Source organism: Dendrobates tinctorius, unplaced genomic scaffold, assembly GCF_039654945.1.
Source record: "Dendrobates tinctorius isolate UK_male_01 unplaced genomic scaffold, ASM3965494v1 ptg000046l, whole genome shotgun sequence".
NCBI classification, from domain to species: domain Eukaryota; kingdom Metazoa; phylum Chordata; class Amphibia; order Anura; family Dendrobatidae; genus Dendrobates; species Dendrobates tinctorius.
The window spans coordinates 84,149,257-84,169,331 of NW_027361714.1; the positions used below are offsets into that span (position 1 = coordinate 84,149,257).

At 41.7% G+C, this 20,075-nt stretch overlaps 1 protein-coding gene across 1 annotated transcript in view; it reads right to left on the bottom strand.

Moving 5' to 3' along the window:
* CRYBG1 (crystallin beta-gamma domain containing 1) overlaps positions 1–20,075 on the bottom strand; it is a 429,535-nt gene that overhangs the window by 301,288 nt on the left and 108,172 nt on the right. The window contains exon 2 of the mRNA XM_073576084.1: positions 12,728–12,854. Within this exon, the coding sequence (XP_073432185.1) occupies positions 12,728–12,854 (127 nt within the window). The remainder of the gene's footprint in view (positions 1–12,727; positions 12,855–20,075) is intronic.

Genomic DNA, 20,075 nt, shown 5'->3' on the forward strand with positions numbered 1-20,075 from the left:
TCTTACTTGGGTAATAATGTACACCATATCCAGTGGAGTAAACATGGGGTCTGAAATAATATGCATGACCTGGAACGTGAGGGGTATAAAACCCCCCCGGAAGAAGATCAAGGTTTTTTTCACAGATCAGGCACTATCACCCTCACATTGTGTCCTTGGTGGAGACACACCTGACCACAGATACAGCTCGGTGCGTACAGAAGCCATGGGTACAATGGTCTGTTCACGCATTCCATACTAGCTACTCGAGAGGGGTCTCACTGTTGATACATAGAGACGTTAGGTAGGAGGCCAGGGAGACCCTGAGGGATCCTCAGGGTCATTTTGTCTTTGTATATGCACTGATAAATACCAGGATATTATGTCATTCTATTGGCTTATAATCCCCCCCCCTGGCTAATATGTCCATTCTCCATAAGGCGATGAGTTTTGCCCTAAATTATCCGGACGCGGATGTTATCTGCATGGGAGACTTCAATATGGTCATGAACAACTGCCTTGATAGACTGAGATTGGGTGATTCAATACCTGGGGGGTCCCTCGACCGGCTACATCCCAGCTGTCACAGTTCATGGAGGGTAGCGGGTGGTTGGATTTGTGGAAGGTGCTTCACCCTGAGACGAAGGAGTATACCTGTCACACATCCACTAAGAGCTCTCTATCACGCATAGATTATATATTTGGATCCAGTGGTCTGGCGATGTGAGTGGATAATATAGAGCATGTCAGTAGAGGGATCTCAGCCCATAGGCCGGTCCTTCTTAAACTTAAATATGGGCAACTAAATAATAGGATGGTTTGGAAGCTGAACCTGGCTAAAGTTAGTAGAATCTCCCGATAGAACGATCGATCAATTGCATTGTTTCATCTCGTCTCACCCAGAACCTCAGGATATCAATTTATTTTGGGATGCCCTTAAGGCATATTTGAGGGTTTGCTTATCCTCCACGATTTCTTATATCAAGCGGGTAACCTCGAGGGAGGATGAGGAGATGGAGAAAAGATTGAAAAATTCGGAGGCTGCATACATATCTAATCAGACTAGAGGCAATAGGATTGAGTGGTTAGCTGCTCAAAGGTTATATACCCAGCATATAGACACTAAGTCTAAGCGTAAATTATTCTTTGCCCGTCAGTCCTATTTTGAGATGGGGAACCAGGCAAGTAAATTTTTGGCCTATCTGGTGCGCCAACATAATACCTCTAATACAATATTACAGATTCGTAAATCGGATGATTCATTGGTGTCTTCAACCGAAGAGATACTTGGCTGCTTCCATGATTACTACAGGTCATTATATAAATCTAAAAGTGGCTCTGATCATTTGGGGTGTTTGGATTACCTGTCAGATGTAACATTCCCTACACTAAGTCCTGACCAGCGGGCCTTTATGGACGCTGAGTTCACTGTAGAGGAGATAGAGAATGCCATGACGGACATGGCCTCTGGGAAGGCCCCTGGGCCAGACAGGTTTCCCATTGAATTGTACAGGAAATATTGGGATATATTAGCGCCACTTCTGTTAAAGGTATTTCAGGGAATTTGGGAGGGGGAATCTATGCCGGAATCCTTTTACGAGGCCAATATCATAGTGCTTAGGATGGAGGGGAAGGACCCTTTGGACTGTGGATCTTATCGCCCCATATCGTTAGTAAATGTGGACTATAAAATCTTTACTAAGGTCCTAGCTACCAGATTGAATTCAATTATATTGGACCTTATACATCCTGACTAGACTGGCTTTATGCCTGGTAAGAGTACTTCTATTAATATCAGGCGAGTACAATCAGTGGTCGAATACAGCTCCCTGATGCCAGATAACAAATGGGCATTGGCATCGCTGAATGCGGCCAAGGCCTTTGACTCTCTTGAGTGGCCTTTCCTCTGCAAGTTTGCAGAGGTATGGCTTTGGTGATAAGTTAATAAAATGGGTCAAAATACTATATATGAAACCCAAAGCCCATATTATCGTAAATAATTCCATATCTGAGTCTTTTTCATTACATAAGGGGACTCGTCAGGGGTTCCCCTTTCCCCGGCCCCTTCACCCTTGCGATCGAGGCACTGGCAATACGTATAAGGTCTTCCCCTGACATTAAGGGTATAGATATAGTGGGCCGGGTAGATACCATAGGCTTATATGCTGACGGTATGGTGATATTTATGGATGGGGGGGGGGAAACATTGCCGCAAGTGATTGCCACTATATATAGATTCAGTAAATATTCAGGCTTATATATAAATTGGGAGAAGTCTGCCCTGTTACCCCTCTCCCATGCCCCGATGCCCTGACTTGAGGCTCTCTCCTCGTTGTCTATTGTATCTAGCTTTAAATATCTGGGTGTAAACATATCTCAAAACAGTACGCTTGACTTACAACTTAATGTCCACCCACTGCTAGAACTAGTTAGAGTTAAATTTGCATCTTGGAGCAAACTTCCGCTGTCTGTAGCCGGACGCATTAACCTGATCAAAATGATATTGCTCCCTAAGCTTAGCTATTCCCTTTAGCATAGTGCTGTAATGGTACCCAAATGCTTCTTTGCGAATCTAAATTCCCAGATTACATATTTTATATGGGGGAAAACTAGACCCAAACTTAGATTGTCCACCCTACAAAGGCCTAAAAGGGGAGGTGGGGCGGCGTTACCAGATGTTTTCCTATATTATCTGGCTTGGCAGGCTAAAGCCGTAAGTAAATGGATGCCTGGTAGTTACGGTATCGCCCCAATTCTGAACATCACCTACTTCATACTGCACGAGCTGACTGCCCACTGGGTTTCCTGGAGTTGGAAAATACAAATATTGCTTGTCTATTGCTCCTGCTCCGACTGGCGCGATTAGTATGAAGGCAAATTAAGAAAGTAACTGGATTTAAAGACATTATAGCTAAAATGACCCTGTGGAATAATGATTATCTTCCGGTATTTTTTTTTATTTTTTTGATTCATCATAATGTCTCCTTGATAGGTGATTTGTATGATCATGGGACCTTAATGTCTCCTGAGCAACTTCAAGTTAAACATGATATCCCGAGATCCCAATTTTTCCGCTATTTACAGCTAAGATCAGCTTTTCAGTTGCACATAAAGTGTATGGATGTGGGCCATGCTATTTTGTCTCTACATCTGATAGGAATCCTTAACTCGGAGGGTCCCCAGGGCCTTATCTCCTCTTTGTATACATACATGGAATCTGCCATAAGCACTATTAAGGGGAAGTGGGAAAGACTCATCCCCGATACGCAGGGAGAGGAGTGGGAAGAGATTCTGGAGTCTCTGATCGGGGTATCTCCATCTATTAATAACAGAATGATACAGTTACAAATAATAAACCAATCATATTTGACTCCGACACGGCTTTTAGCATGGGTCGATTTCAATTATCAGAATGTTTACGATGCCACTAATCAGATGCAGATTTTATTCACATGATATGGCAGTGTCCCACTATTCTACACTACTGGAAAGAGGTGACGTCATTCTTGACATCCCTGGTACAAGTTCCTGTTCCTCTTGAACCACTGATCTGTTTGTTTGGGGTATGGGATGAGGAGATTTGGTTTGGGGTCACTATGTCGGGATCTTTCTGCAAGAGACGCTGTTTATGGCACGGAAGGTATTGGCGCTCCGGTGGATTGGAAGTTCATGTCCCTCCCTTAGAATCTGGATCGACTTGGTAAACTCTATTATTCCATATGAGCGCACATTGTATCAGAATAGGGGATACCCGGGTAAATTTGAAAAGATTTGGGAGAGGTGGAATTCCTCTCATCTTACTTTGCAAGGTGGAGGCATCGCATAGGAGATAATATAATGTAAGATATTAGGCTGTGAAATAGTAGATGATGTAGTTGTAGTTTAGAAATTTACGAACAGGTTTTATTATCTGAGTAACACGATAAGGGCTTGTGAGATTTGACTGATATACATGCTTCATAGTATATAGCCTGATGTTCTTTGCGTGTGCTTGATGGGCTATGTATATATCACTTTGCATATCAATAAGAGGGTTCATTTTGTTTTGTAGTTAACAGTATATGGAAATGTGTATGCTCTGTATAATGCTTACTACCATAAGCAAATATGTATGTTGTACATTTTTGTTTTGAGGTTAAATAAACGAACAAAAAAAAAAGCAATGTTATAGAAAAAATTATTTTTGGATCGCTTTATTCTCAGAGCTATAACTTTATTTTTCCTCTGCTGGATCTGTATGTAGGCTTGTTTTTTACGGGACAAGATGATGATTTTGGTAATACCATTTTTATCTACATTTATCTTTTTGATTGCGTTTTATTCCACCTTTTGTGTGGCGGTATGATGATAAAGCATCAGTTTTTGCCTCGGTTTTTATTTTATTTTTTGCATTGTTCACTAAAGGGGTTAACTAGTGGGACAGTGTTATAGGTCTGGTCGTTCCAGACTTGGTAATACCAAATATGTGTACTTTTGTTTTGTTTTTTGTTTTTTTTTTACTTTGTCCCACTATGGGACTTTTACTTTTTGCAGTCTGATCCCTTGGAAAGCATAGCAAAGCAGGAGCTTTGCTATGCTTTACAAACTGTCAGCACTGCACTGACAGACAAACTTGCTACAACATGCTCAGAGCAAGTTTCCCAACTCTGATGACCCAGATGTCGTCATGACCACATTGGGTCACCATGGAGACGATCGGCCCCTTGCGATGACTTCGTGGGGGTGCTGATCGGAGAGCAGAGGGGTCTCCCTCCCTCTGTTTGCCTGCTAAATATTGCATTCCGGGTTAAAGTGCTGGGAGTGGTGCGGGCACCACTCCTGCACTGCATGCTGGTTGTCAGCTGTCACATCCAAGGTCATTAAGTACCAGGCAACCTGGACGTATGTATATGTCAAAAGTCATTTAGAGGTTAAAGCGAACCTGTAATCAGGGTTATGCATATTAAACTAAAGGTATACCCATAATGATGCTGTTATACTGATTTAATTCATTTATTCAGTGAAGAAATCCGCAGCCTGGTTGTTTTAAAATCATTATTAGAAGTTTTGTTCTCCGTGGACTGTAGGGTGGGATTGTGGGTAGGGTCTTTGGCTCTGTTATGGCTACCTCTGGTGTTTTTATTCTGTTCCTTATTTAAATTTCACGTCTACACCATCCTAGCCGCAGGCAGCTCTTGCGCAGATTGATCTCACTGACTAGCCGAGATTTCAATCTGCGCATGCGCCTGCTCGATGTTACCGGAGACCGCTGGAAGCCAATCTGTGCAGCCACTGGCTCCATTCTACTGAACAGGCCAATCTGCGCATGTTGAGCCCACTGCAAGATCAATCTCTAGTGCCCATAACGAGGACAGCACAGGTGTGAAATTTAAATAAGAAAGTGTATAAAGACATCAGAGGCAAAGGAAAGCCCATGGCAGAACCAAAGACCCTACCCACAGATCTGGCCTAGAGTCCCACCCTGATGCATGGAGACCAAAACTTCTAATGATGATTTTAAAACAAGCAGGCTGTTTCTTTAATGAATATATGTATTAATACAGTATACCAGAACCATTATTGGAGTAGCAGCAAATTGAAAAAATCCAGCTTCTGTTGGTTTTTTCTATATATTACTATTTAATGGACACATGTGCTGTCAGGACTAAGAGCGGTTATGCTCAAAATGCGTAGACACATGTCCTTTATTCTCTTTATGTTTTGATTTTTAATTTTTACCTTTTTTTAACTATGTTGCTAATAAAATAATGTTTTAATATACTTACTCATTTCCTGAGGGTGCTGGATTTTTCCATTTTGTTGCTACAGCTACATCCAGAAGTAGATCTGGAGCCTCCATGCACCGTACCTCAATTCAAGGCATTTTTCAACAGTCGGTAAGCCGATATTCAACTTTTCTACTTTTTGTTACCATTATGGGCATACCTTTAGTTTAACACACAATAACCCTGATGACAGGTTCTATTTAAATGGACAAAGCTTTTTCAATAAATTAGGCAGGATACTTTTTGCTTTTCCTAAATATGCATATTTGAGCAATGGAAACAAGTGGAGAAGGGGAGAAGGAGAGTCAGCTCACCGTTAATGCAGCCAAAATCCCGCTGGGAAGCGCATGGAAAATCCTGGGATCCGGCTGAGGCAAGCAAAGAAGAAAAATCCAGCGTGGAAGCAGGTAAGTAAAATGTCCAATTTTACTGAAGAAATTAATCACCATGAATAAGGCTCATCGGAGCTGAAACACGTCGGTTGTATCCACTGTGGCCAGAACCAAATCTACCATGTTTTTATGGATGTGGCTAATCTCTATATATAAATATGAATGTGTGTGTGTGTGTGTGTGTGTGTGTGCATCACCAACCAATCACGAAGCATCTTTCATTTCACCAGAGCTGTTCAAAAGAAGCTGAGCTGTGATTGGTTGCTATGAGCAACAATTTTCCTTGCAGCCAATCACTAAGCATTTCTCATTTCACCAGAGCTGGTTAAAAGAAGCTGAGCTGAGATTGGTTGCTATGAGCAAGTTTTCCCACTTGACAACACCTCAGCAGACACTGACATGGTGGGAGAAATCTAACATCCCTGGAAACAAGCTCCCAGCCGTTGTCTGCCCCCAGAAAGGAGCAGAGAGCATTACAGAAATGAATACCCCCCTCCCGTGCAAGGGATCAATGGTATGGAAGTCAGAGCAAATCCATCCAGCACTTTGGTTTTGACCCCAGGCCTATCTTAAAGGGATCACTGGTATGGAAGTTAGGGCAATTCCACTAAGCGCTTTGGTTTTGATACCAGGCCTCTCTTAAAGGGATCCCCGGTATGGAAGTTAGCGCAATTCCACTCAGCTCTGTGGTTCTGACCCCAGGGTCTCTTAAAGGGATCATTGGTATGGAAGTTAGGGTAATTGCCTTCAAATGCTCTGGTGCTGACCCCAGGCTCTCTTAAAGGAATCTCCTGTATGGAAGTTAGGGCAAATCCCTCAGCGCTCTGATTCTGACCCCAGGGTTCTATTAAAGGGATCATTGATATGGAAGTCAGGGCAAATCCACTCAGAGCTCTGGTTCTGACCCAAGGCCCCTCTTAAAGGGATCCCCGGTATGGAAGTGAGGGCAAATCCACTCTGTGCTTTGGAACTGACCCCAGGCCTCTCTTAAAGAGATCTCTGGTATGAAAGTTGGGGTAAATTCCTCAGCACTCTGACTCTCACCCCAGGCTTCTATTAAAGGGATCATTCGTATGGAAGTCAGGGCAAATCCGCTCAGAGCTCTGGTTCTGATGCCAGGCCTCTCTTAAACGGATCCCTGGTATGGAAGTTAGGACCGTTCCACTCAGCGCTCTGGTTCTGACCCCAGGCTGACGGGATGATGTGGGATATTAGGGGTAGTAGTCCGGTGGCTCTGGTTGACGGGATGATGTGGGATATTAGGGGTAGTAATCCGGTGGCTCTGGCTGATTGGATGATGTGGGATATTAGGGATAGTAGTCCGGTGGCTCTGGCTGACGGGACGATGTGGGATATAAGGGGTAGTAGTCCGGTAGCTCTGGCTGACGGGATGATGTGGGATATTAAAGTGAATGTGGCTATGCAGAGTGGGTGGGGCTATACACTCAGCTTTATATGTAGATATAATCATTATAATTTGTTATAACTAACCGTAGTTAGTTACTATGCCCGGGCAGCGCCGGGCTCTTCAGCTAGTTTGTTCAATAAAATTGGACATTTACTTACCTACTTCCACGCTGGATTTTTCTTCTATATTTGAGAAAGGTTTTAGAATATAGTTTATTTTTTTCAGTATGAAGTTTGCGGTGATAGGTCGTCTTTAACCAACTAAGGGCTGATATTTTTTTTCTTTTCATGACTAGGCATATTTTCCTTTTTTTTTAATTTCAAGATCTCTAGTGTTATTTCTCCTTCACAAAATCATTTTTTCATGATACTTAAGGCTAGTTTCACATTAGCGTTTACGGCCGCAGCGTCGGGCTGCGCATGGCCGCCGCTAAGCCCCGCCACCTGCCGCGCCTCCGCCGGTAGCTCCGCCTACGGATGCAGGACGCTGCATGCGTCCTGCGTCCCCTATCTTTAGTACTGGGGACGCAGGCAGTGCGCAGTATGCGTTTGGTGGGGCAGGCGTCCTTTTGACGCTGCGCCGAGCGCACCAAATTGCAACCTGTTGCGTTTGGCGCTGATCGGCGCAGCGTCAAAAGGACGCATGCACCGCCAAACGCATACTGCGCATGGCCTGCGTCCCCAGTGCTAAAGATAGGGGACGCAGGACGCATGCAGCATCATGCGTCTGTAGGCGGAGCTACCGGCGTCGGCGCGGCAGGGGGCGGGGCTTAGTGGCGGCCGTGCGCAGCCTGACGCTGCAGCCGTAAACACTAATGTGAAACTAGCCTAAGTCCTTAGTTTTACGTCTTATTTATATTTTTCAATTTTTGTTGATATCAGGGGAAAATGTAATGAAAAAAATGAAATATGCATAGGTTTCACATTTTTCAATTTGTTATTAATTATTTTAAGACATCAAAAGGTAACTAAGGTACATTTTAACCTGTGTCTCCCTTACTTTTACACATATTTGTATATATTGGAAGCATATTTTTTTCCTCTGTGCTAAAAATAGTTTTGACTGACAGTTTCTTGCTTTTTTTTTAAACATTTTTTTTTCTTGCTTTAATTTAATTTTTTTTTTCCAGATATTGTGTCCTTCATAAAGTCATACAATTCCTTTGGGAGGCATTTCAATACTTTAACGCTTTTTTAAAAAAAAAAATGTAAGTCCTCAGTAGCTGGGGCTGGCATATGGTTAAAGAAGTACTCCTGACATGTTTTTCTCCTAAACCTGTGTTTAACAAGTGTAGTGTCAGGCTGTTTAATATACTCACGTACTGTCGTCTTCTCCAGGATCCAGCGCTGTTCTGCGCCTCCTCTCAGTGACATCACCACACTTCAGGCTCTCTCAGACTCTCTGGATAACGTGGCGCTCTGTGTAATCCATAAGTGGATTTTTACAATGAAAGTCTATGCAGCATCAGAACAATGCACCTGTCCACACTGCTAAAAGTACCAATTCCTGGTTTAAAAACAACAGTATCACTGTGCTTGATTGGCCAGCAAACTCACCTGACCTTAACCCCATAGAGAATCTATGGGATATTATCAAGAGGAAGATGAGAGACACCAGACCCAACAATGCAGATGAGCTGAAGGCTGCTATCAAAGCAACCTGGGCTTCCATAAAACCTCAGCACTGCCACAGGCTGATCGCCTCCATGCCACGCCGCATTGATGCAGTAATTGATGCAAAAGGAGCCCCGACTAAGTATTGAGTGCATTTACTGAACATACATTTAAGTAGACCAACATTTCAGATTTTGATTTTAAAATCATTTTTCAAGCTGGTGTTATAAAGTATTCTAATTTACTGAGATAATGACTTTTGGGTTTTCTTTGGCTGTAAGCCATAATCATCAACATTAACAGAAATAAGCACTTGAAATACATAATTCTGTAATGACTCTATATAATATATGAGTTTCACTTTTTGTATTGAAGAACTGAAATAAATTAACTATTTGATGATATTTTATTTTTTTCAGAAGCACCTGTATATGTGCAGTATAGTGTTTTAACTCGCTTTGTAATTTAAAATGAGATTTTTACATTCTTGGTGGTGCATCATCCACTTGCTGGCATTTTAGCCCAAGTTTCAGGACAAATTTAGCCTCCTGAATACACTGTAGAGCAGATTTGGATCTGATAAGATCTAGCAGGTTCCTGTACCCTAATGGCACCCAAGGATCACATGACTACTGGGACTGGAGCTGGAAGCTTCATTAGTGCTTCCGATATTGTATGAATAGCCTTCATTCAAAACTGTGTATACAGTGATCAGGAAGGCAAACATAGAAATACACCACATATTCTTTTATACTCTCTCTGATATCCAATTGCACATTGTTTGTCCAGATGCTGAGTCTGCAAGGATGTTCTAAAATGTCCTGGCAGAGATATATGCAAACCACCCCAAGTTTTAAAATGTTGGTTACTTTTGCAAGTAGCTAAACACATTATATGGGGCTTAACAATAACAGATCCATAAAATATGTTAACAATGTGCTGCTAGCAACAATCCAACCTGTGGATATTTTTTTACTGAAAACTGTGTGAAAGATAGTGTTAACTTTTTTGGGAGTAATTTTAATCCCCTATCCTTTATCAGATAACTTGCGATCACTGGGGATCTGTCTGCTGGGAGCTACAGCAATTCACAGATCAGGGCTATTTAACCTCAGGAACAGGGCTCTGCAGCCCCATCCTGAATGGAGCAGAGATGCGCATCCTCGATCTGACACATTGTCTATAGAACTGGCGAGCACAACGCTTGGCTATGTCTGGTAGTACCACAGACAATTAATGGAGCGGAATATGAGCATGTGTACCTCTGCTTAGCTTAGGGTGGGAATTGAGAGTCCCATTCTTGGAGTACTTCAGCCATGATATTGGGATTGTTGGGTGTCCCAACAGTCAGGTCTCTGGTGATTAGCAACTTACCGTATCTTCTGTCTTTATAGACTGTGCTAACTTGAGTTTTGGGGCATAATCTACATAGGTTGAAAAAAGACCTAGATCCATCAAGTTCAACCTTTCTCCACCAATTTTCTAAAATATCAGGGCTTTAGCGCTAAACAGAGTTTTTCAGGATCATGGGATCTGATAGTGGTTAGGACAGAACGAACTGACATCACCTATAAATGTAACTAACCTATCTATTTTTGCCTGTCTGAGATCTTTAATCCTATTCATGTCAATGGTAGCTTTTCCATCACTGCTTCTTTGTTGTGGAATGTATGAATGAGGCATTAGTGTATTTTGCTATAACTTTTTGTTCATGTTGCCCAGAAAACCAAGACATTATATTGAGATTCAAAATACCCCGCTTGCTGTACATACATTCATCTCGGCATCAGTACCGCAAGATGTAATGAAGCTTCTGTTTTGATCAAAGACTTAAGGGCCTGTCACACTAAGCGATATCGCTAGCAATATTGCTATAACGTCACTGGCTTTGTGACGTTATAGCGATATTGATAGCGATATCGCTATGTCTGATACTTACCTCCGACCGGCTCCCCCGCTGGCTATCGCTGATCGCACGAGAACGGCCTGGACCGCTTCTCGTCGTCAGCTTCCTGCTGGGCTTCCTGTGGCGCCAACGAGCGACACATGGACGCGGATGGGAGGACGTCAGGATCGCCTAGTGTGACAGTTAAGTAGCGACCTCCGACCCCTGCTATGTCGCTGGTGAGATCTGCCTGTGTGGCAGCTCACTAGCGACCACTTAGCGATGCACCAGCGATCCTGACCACGTCATATCGCTGGTCGGGATCGCTGGTGCATCGCTAAGTGTGACGGTACCTTTAGAGACAATATGTGTAATTTGTAACTAGTGAAACAGGAAAAAAGGAACAATTCCTTCTGGACTTTTAATACAGCAATCAGAAAATCCCTAGATTAAGGTTTCATGTACATAAATCTAGTTCACATAACTTGTGATATGATATTATTTAGGGCCCCCTTTACCTTCAGTGAATCAAGTACTACATTGTGCGGCGGAGAATTCTATAGTTGAACTGTTCTTACAGTAGCTGTTGTCCGGCCTTAGGTTACACGTCTACAGTCACTTTATACTCTTTGGTGTCGGGGCTGGGAGCGGGAGGTCATGTGACCCCCAAGTATATGATTTACATACTTCTGACCGCATTTTGATTAGAACTGTTTTCTTTGAGCGAGGCTGCGTGCGTCTGTTCAGCACGTGACCGCATGTATGGGATGAAACTGAATGGGAGGAGACACAGATTAGATATTAGAAAAAACTTTTTGACAGTTAGAGTGGTCAATGAGTGGAACAGGCTGCCACGAGAAGTGGTGAGTTCTCCTTCAATGGAAGTCTTCAAACAGAGGCTGGACAGACATCTGACTGGGATGATTTAGCGAATCCTGCTTTGAGCAGGGGGTTGGACCAGATGGCCCAGGAGGTCCCTTCCAACTTTACGATTCTATGATTCTATGTAAATCACATTTGTGCAGTCACGCACCCACCGCTCACGACACAGTAGAATGTACGCGTTCTGAGAATTCACAAGTCTGCAGTCATATAGGCCACATTCACACATTCAGTATTTGGTCAGTATTTTACCTCAGTATGTGTAAGCCAAAACCAGGAGAGGAACAATCAGAGGAAAAGTATAATAGAAACCCGACACCACTTCTGTACTGAGATACTGAGGGAAGAAACTCATTAAATACTGAATATGTGAACGTGGCCATAGAGTGACTACAGACTTGTACCCTAAGGATGGACAACCCCTTTAAGAATCCCAGTCTATTAATTATAAAACCTTAATTTTTCCAGAAGTACAGTATGCCTCATTATAATGGGCATAGGCCTAGGTTTAAAAACTAGACACATCTCTGTAATCTCAATGTATACTGTAGATAGAGCACCAACTAAGCTGTCTTTTTTTCCAGACTGAATAACCCAAAATTTGAAAATCTGTCTTGGTACTACCATCCAATAAGGAAACAATAGGTTAACAACAACCACCAAGCCACACGTTAAAGGCTTATGTTATTGTGCAAGGCAGTAGAGAAACAACCACAGTGGCACAGGGCCGCCACAGTTTTTATTCTCAGTATGTAAACCAAGCTTAAATTAGAAGTTAACTTTTTGAATTCAAGGTACTTTACCATATTCTCTTGGAAATTGGCGTTGGCTTCCCTCATGTTGGCGACAAGGATTTCAGGATCTTCTGAGGAATTTACACTCACTGAATATAATCGTAACTGATGATCACCATCTGGAGTATCAAATGATCTGTAACAAAAACAGATTGTCTTATGATTACATTCTGAGGACTCTTGAGGAATCGCGGACCCATAGACTTTCATTACCAAGTTTGATCCAATACTTGGATCAGTATGGAACATGTTTCTTTGATTTTGCATGGGCCTCGGTCCACAAAAAGCCACTGACATTTGAATGGCCCCATAGACTGTTGTAGACATGAGTGCTATTATGAAAAAAACAGATAGCACTTGTACGTAAAAAACTGATGAGTGAATGAGGCCTAATCTAAATAATAAAAAAATCATCAATTACTCTTTTTAAAGATCACACAGTGCTAACATCAATTTATATTCCCTCTTTATTAGGGCTCATTGTGATGTATTTTTTCTTGGATAGCACTAGTACCTGTTAGGCTGAGTTCATACTGTGTTCAGGAAGCTGTTTAACGGATTGAGTTACACCGCGGGCATAACGCGATGTAAAGCAATCCGTTAACGCTGCCATTAACCCCCATTATCAAGCATATTGCCAACGCATGCCATAATCGGCATGCGCTAGCGATGTGCCGTCATTCTGTGACGGACTCTCGGACGCGGGCTGCAGCCTCTGAGGGTCTGTCACCGCTAGCGCAGATGAAGCATCTGCGCTAGCTGTATAGCATAACGATAGCGTTAACGCAGTCCGTCAACGCTATGCGTTGAACGGACTGCTTTAACGCAGTATGAACCTGGCCTTATTAGTATATGGGGCTTTTCGTGGACAAATCAGCATGTAAGTTTAATGAACGTGTTAAAAATGTTCCAATTTTAAACCAGTAAAAATATATGATTTGTAATCTATATTGTCATCCATATGCAATTCATATGGCATCCACATAGAGTTTGTTTTTATACATCAACATTGAATAACATTTTCAAGACTCAAAACCGTTTTCTACAGTTGATATTAATAGTCTACACACCCCTATAAAAAATTGTTACTGACCACATTTTAAAGCAAAAGCCATGGTCTGTAAACAGCTTACAACACAGCAAAATAATCTCATTGTTGAAAGTTATCAGTCAGAAGAAGGCCTTTGATATACCATGTAACACTGTAAATACAGTCAAGTCATCAGAAAGTGGCTTAAATTTGGCACAATATTGACATTACCTAGAACTAGATGTCCCTCAAAACTTGAAAAGAATAAAATTAGCCCAGGAAGTTGCAAAGAGGCTTGCAGCAACATTCAGGCTATGTGCCCACGTTAGCGTTTTAAAACTGATAGAAAAACGGACTTCTTCCCAGAAAACGCACTTTTTTTCCACGCGTTTTTTGCATAAAAGCCACATGTTTTTTTCCGCGCGTCTTCTGGACTCATAGGAAACAGCTAAAAACGCGGACTGAAGCGGAAAATAATGAGCATGCTGCGTTTTTAGCCGCTAAGCGTTTCCTATGCGGAAAAAAACGCATCAATTGGCACAAAAGTGCATTAAAATGAATGGGATGCTTATTTTAAGCGCTTCTGAAGCGTCTGATCCGGCACAAACGCTTAAAAAAACGCAACGTGGGCACACAGCCTAAAGGAGCTGCAGGATTTTCTGGCAAGTACTAGTTGTATACTGCACGTGACCACAATCTCTCATATTCTACTTATGTTTGTTCTGTCTTGTAAGGTGCTAAAACGAAAGCCTTTTCTTACAAAGAAAAACATCAAAGCCCCGCTAAGTTTTCAAAAAACCCACAACTTTGCCAAAAGCATGTGGGAAAACATGTTATCTTCTGATGAGACCATGGTTGAACTTTCTGGCCATGATTCCAAAAATCTGCTCATCTCCAAAGATCACCATACCCACAGTGAAGCATGGAGGAGACAGCATAATATTTTGGGGCGTTTGGCAGATGGAACTTGCTCTTTAGTCATGGCGGAGGGAATTATGAACAGTTCCAAATATCAGTCAGTTTTGCAATAAAACCTTCAGGCCTCTTCAAAAAAAAGTTGAAGATCAAGAAGATTTTCACATTTTATTATAGCAATGATCCTAAGCATCCCTCAAAATCAACAAAAGAATGGCTTTGCCAGAAGAAGATCAACGTTTAGGAATGGCCCAGCCAAAAACTATATCTGAATCCAATTGATAATTTGTGGGTGACCTGAAGAGGGCTAAATACAGGAGATACCCTCCAATCTGAGTTGGAGCACTACTGAAAATATAGTCGACTTGTGTGGATGTATTCTATGCAACGGAATACTTTACTGGATTGACCATGTGGGCCATTAAATCCTCATTGTGAGCAGCTCAGCAGTGATGTGCTACTGACAACAAGCAACAGAGCAATTTTATTAACGATTGTTCTTTCCCAATACTGTTTATGTCCGCCTGTACAAATGCAAAATGGCTGGTATATTGGCCCTTGTAAAAGGTATACTCTTGAGTTTGAACATAATGACTTCTGATCGCTCAATCTCTTGTATTCAGTAAGTTGAGGGTTACCAACATGTATCCCTCAAGCTGTTTCATAACTACAATTTCTAACATAGTTTCGTTTCAACAGCCACAGGCTCTCAGGGCGTGAATGGCAAAGCAGTTCTGCAATCACAGTTGACAATTAGAGTAGGACCACCTTGCTATAGTGCTCCTATCATATAGAATCAAAGTAAGTGTGATGCAGCAAAAAAAGTGTCAGAACCTTGGCACCATATAATTCAAAACTGCACATAAAATAAGTGTTTTTCCTTTCCCCCAGTTAATTCAATGTAGAGAGTGGCATGTACTTTATTAGGCCAGATCCAAATATTTTAGCTGTTATATTCCGTTCCATTCATGGAATTAGTAAAATTATAAAAATCACATAGCCAGTCAAAGCAACTAGGAAATAAGAAGACCATTATGTTGACAGTCCTGAATAATCCACAAGTTACTGATTCATCAAATGGTTCAAAACATTTTCCTCTTAGTTTCTAGTCAATGCCACCACCTAGTGATCTTGACGTGTAACTACAATTAACTATAGAAAACAACAAACACTAGATGGCGATCAAGAATACCAAAAAGGCTGGAAGTTTTATTTGTGTATTTTACTCATTTATATAGCGCCATTAACTCCACAGCGCTTCACATACATTATCTGTGTATAAAGTGGAAATGCTAATGACACATACATAATATACAAATTTTAAGTTGACACTAACTGACCATAAAATAATTATATATTTGGAACGTAAAAAAAAAGAATATTTAGAGAGTTCACTCATTTTTTCATTTTTATGTAAATTAAGCTTGATCATTGTATAGTGAAAACTTCAGCAAATTTTTTTATAAAATTTTTTTTAACCCCTCAATATCAACTTCTCAGCATGCTGTCAGCTAATGGGAACATTTTTGTTTCCAGAGTATTAAAAATATTTTCTGAACCAGAACGATTTGTATTGTGTTCCATTGAAACCCGGTAAGTCATGATTTTTACATACCATCATTGTACAATATTTTTAATTATTTTTTTGCTAATAAGTTATGTATGACAAATCAAGAAAAAGCGGATTATTGAAAAGCCGGGATGGCAATCAATAAACTAAGAGTATATTTGGAGAAAAATGAAGCAAATCATAGAAAACTGTTGTTAAAGGGGTTTATTCAATATTAATTATCAATGGCCTATCCCTGACCTTCCGTTGATCAGCTTATATTTTAGTGGGCTTTTCCTAGGGAAAAATGCAATCACAATTTTTTATTTTTCCATTATATTGGGGAAATGAGAATTTTAGCTCTGCTCATAATTTATTTTGTTTGTCTACCATATACTCAAGGAAAGAGTTGAAATAAATAATTAGATTTTTTAACAACCAAGTTATGCAATTGTATATCATATAGACACATGTATCACCCATTGACTTTCACAAACTATCGTAACCGAAACATCTTTTGTGTACTTTGATGCAGGTACCCCTGTTACAGCTAGGGGGCACTGTATGTGCTCCTCAGGATATGCATGTAGGCGTTTCCTTGATTGTGGTGGTGAAACAGTGACCGGAATGATTGTAAATGGCCGGTATGTGTTGCAGAGGTCCTCTGCGCTGTAAGCCCAAAAATGATGTTGTTGTGCTGGGACTTGTAGTCCATGGGTTTATTTACCTATAGGGGGGGGCTTATAGGGCTAGTTGGAGAGCTGGGTGGGATCGACTAGCCACACATACACCGCCCACATATGGGGATCGTTTTGGATATATAATGTGAATGAGATCTGGTCACATGGTTGTGTTTTTAACCTGAGTAGTCAGAGTGCAAGGTCCTGGAAGGCTTGTGTGTTGGGAGCTGCTAACTTCCTGAAGAGCACATGGTGAGGCCTTGGACCTGCAGGCCGATGTGTTGGGAGGTCCTGGCCATAGGATCAGATCCCTGAATAGCACCCGGTGAATCCTGTGTGTTGGACGGTCCCGGGGGGAACGGACATCCTGAACAGCACCCGCTGAGGCCATGTGTGAGCAGAGTCTGTGATGGCCCTGCATTGGGGGAGAAAGCGAACTGACAAGGAGTCGACGTCTGGAGCAGGAGCTCCTGTAAGGTACCTCGACAGACTGTTGGTGCTTGTAAACTTCTATCAACGTTAATGAACTGCTTGGCGTGCGGTCATCCACGGTCACTGGACAGAGAGGTCCAGCGTGTCTAGGGACTGCAAGTTAAAGCCATACGTTGAAATATTATGAACTGTGGTAGGCCTGTGACGCGCAACAGGGCCTATGGTTTGATTTATGCTGTGTACAATAAACCGTTATAGACTGTTTTATGTGCAAAACCGTGCCTGTCTATGTTAATCCCGTGCCAAGCGAGTGTCCCCCAACACACTCAGTAGGCGCAACGCTACATTACAGACATGCCAATTACAGCCAGATGACACATCCAATGAGCAAGACAGAAGTGCAGTCTGGTAGAAGTAGCTAAGGATAGAGTCACATCAAAATAACAACAGAAACAGAGTAAGAGCATAGTCTGTATTGCACTGTGAATAATTTGCTATTATTTTGAAAAGCTGTGGCAAAAAAGCTGCAGTTTTCCAGTAATTTTGGAAACCCGCATCCAGAGATGTAATTTGTGAGCACAGTCAAAGGTTGAATTACACATGTAGAATTATTACAGCTTTTACAGCTAAAGACACATTTAAATATGCAAAGTGAAACACTGCCTCAAAAGAATGCCACAAAAGCTGCATGATGCATTGTTTCTCCAGGTGAGGCTGCATTATTACCACTAGGTATTTACTCTGTCTTTTACTTTTCCCATAGGCTACCGATATTATTTTTTTTCCTTTCATTTGTATATATTGCTCTTTACATCTAACATTGTGATTAGTGATGGGCGAACTCGTGGATGTTCGGGTCTGGCAGGCAAGTTTGGCTGAACATCTAAAAAAAGTCAGAGAGTTGTGATTCCTATGCTGTCGGATGACAGCGTGAGCCAGCAGCTGTGACCAGAGGTAAAAAGGTTACCGCCAGTCATCGGCATCGGCTGATGAGAGAGTACTACTGTCACTGATAACAGCTAGAGTAAACGCCACTGATGGAAGTATTCACCAGCTGATACCTGTTCTTTAAATAAATAAATAAAAAAAAAATTACGTGGGATCTCTTCTATTTTAATAACCAGCACAGGCAAAATTGACAACTGCGGTCTGCAGTGCTCAGCTGTCAGCTTTATCATGGCTGGTTATCAACAATAGAGGGGTGCCTTGCGTTTTTTTTCATTATTTAAAAAAAATCATTTAAAAAAACGTTGTAGGGTCCCCCCCATTTTTGACAAACATCCAAGCTAAAGCAAACACCTGGGGGCTAGTATTCTCAGACTGATAAAGGACCATGGATATTGGTCCTCCAGCTGAAAAATAGCAGCTCACAGCCGCCCCAGAAAAGGTGTATCAATTGGATGTGCCAATTCTGGTGCTATGCCCGACTCTTCCCATTTACCCTGATGTGTTGGCAAGTGGGGTAATGATTGTGGGGTTGATGTCATCTGTTTTAGGGACAATTACATCTAGCCCACAAGTTAGTAATGGAGAGGCGTTTATAAGACATCCCGATTACTAACCTCATAGATTGTAAAAAAAGACAAAAAGATACAGCCAGAGTGAAATCCTTTAATTGAAATAATGATAGCATTATTATGCTCCTGTCTCAGTGTGAGCCGGCTGGCGTGAATTGAGGTTGCATCACTGGATCATCGTGGATCATCCGGATCATCGTGGGACAGTATGGATTATCTTCACGTCGGACAGGTGAGGGATATGGTTATTATTTTTTTTTCTTTTCCAGGGGACATGGGAATTGGTGGATTAGGCGTAAAGGTGAGTATAACTTTTTTTGCTTTTTTTTATTTAAAAAAAAGGTGTCAGTGTCTTTCTTTCAATTACAGGATATTATTCTGGCTGTATTTTTTTTTACAATCTAACTATGGGGTTAGTAATGGGAGTGTCTTATAGATGCCTCTCCATTACTAACCCCTGAGCTTGATGTCAGCTGCCAAAACAAAGCTGACACCAACCCCACAAATTTTACCCCACTTGCTACTGTACCAGAGGAAGTGGGAAGAGCGAGGCTAAGCTCCAGATTTGGCACATCTTATTGATGCAACATTTCTGGGATGGATGAAAGCTGATGTTTTTAGTCTGCGAAGGGGCCAATATTCACTGCCCTTTCCTAGGCTATTAATTTCAGCCTGCAGCTGTCTGTATAGCTTTTGCTGGATACTGAGTATAGGAGGGACCCCAAGTCACTTTTTTTGGGAGGGGTCTCCCCTATAATTAGCAGTAAAAGCTAAGTAAACAGTTGTGAACTCATAATAATAGCCTGGGAACCTTTATGACTATTGGCTCCTTCCCAGAATATTAACGTCAACCTCAGCCGTAAGTAAGGTCCCAGGGTTCATCAGCTTTGATCTCTGGTGAACTTTCTCATGACTGGTCAGCGCTAGACAATGCAGGAGTGTGACACGGCATTATTACACTCCTGTTTTAGTGAAAGCAGGCTGGTGTGGATAGTGGTCACATCACTGATGTGAGCGCTATCCAAATCATCTGGATCGTCATGGGACAGTATGGATTATCTTCACATCGAACAGGTAATGGGGACAGTTGTTTATTATTTAAAATAAAGGATTTTAAACTGGCTGTGTCTTTTTTTTTACAATCTTACTATAAGGTTAGTAATGGGGGCGTTTTATAGATGCCTTTCCATTACTAACTTGTGGGCTGTATGTCAGCGGCCATAAAACAGCTGAC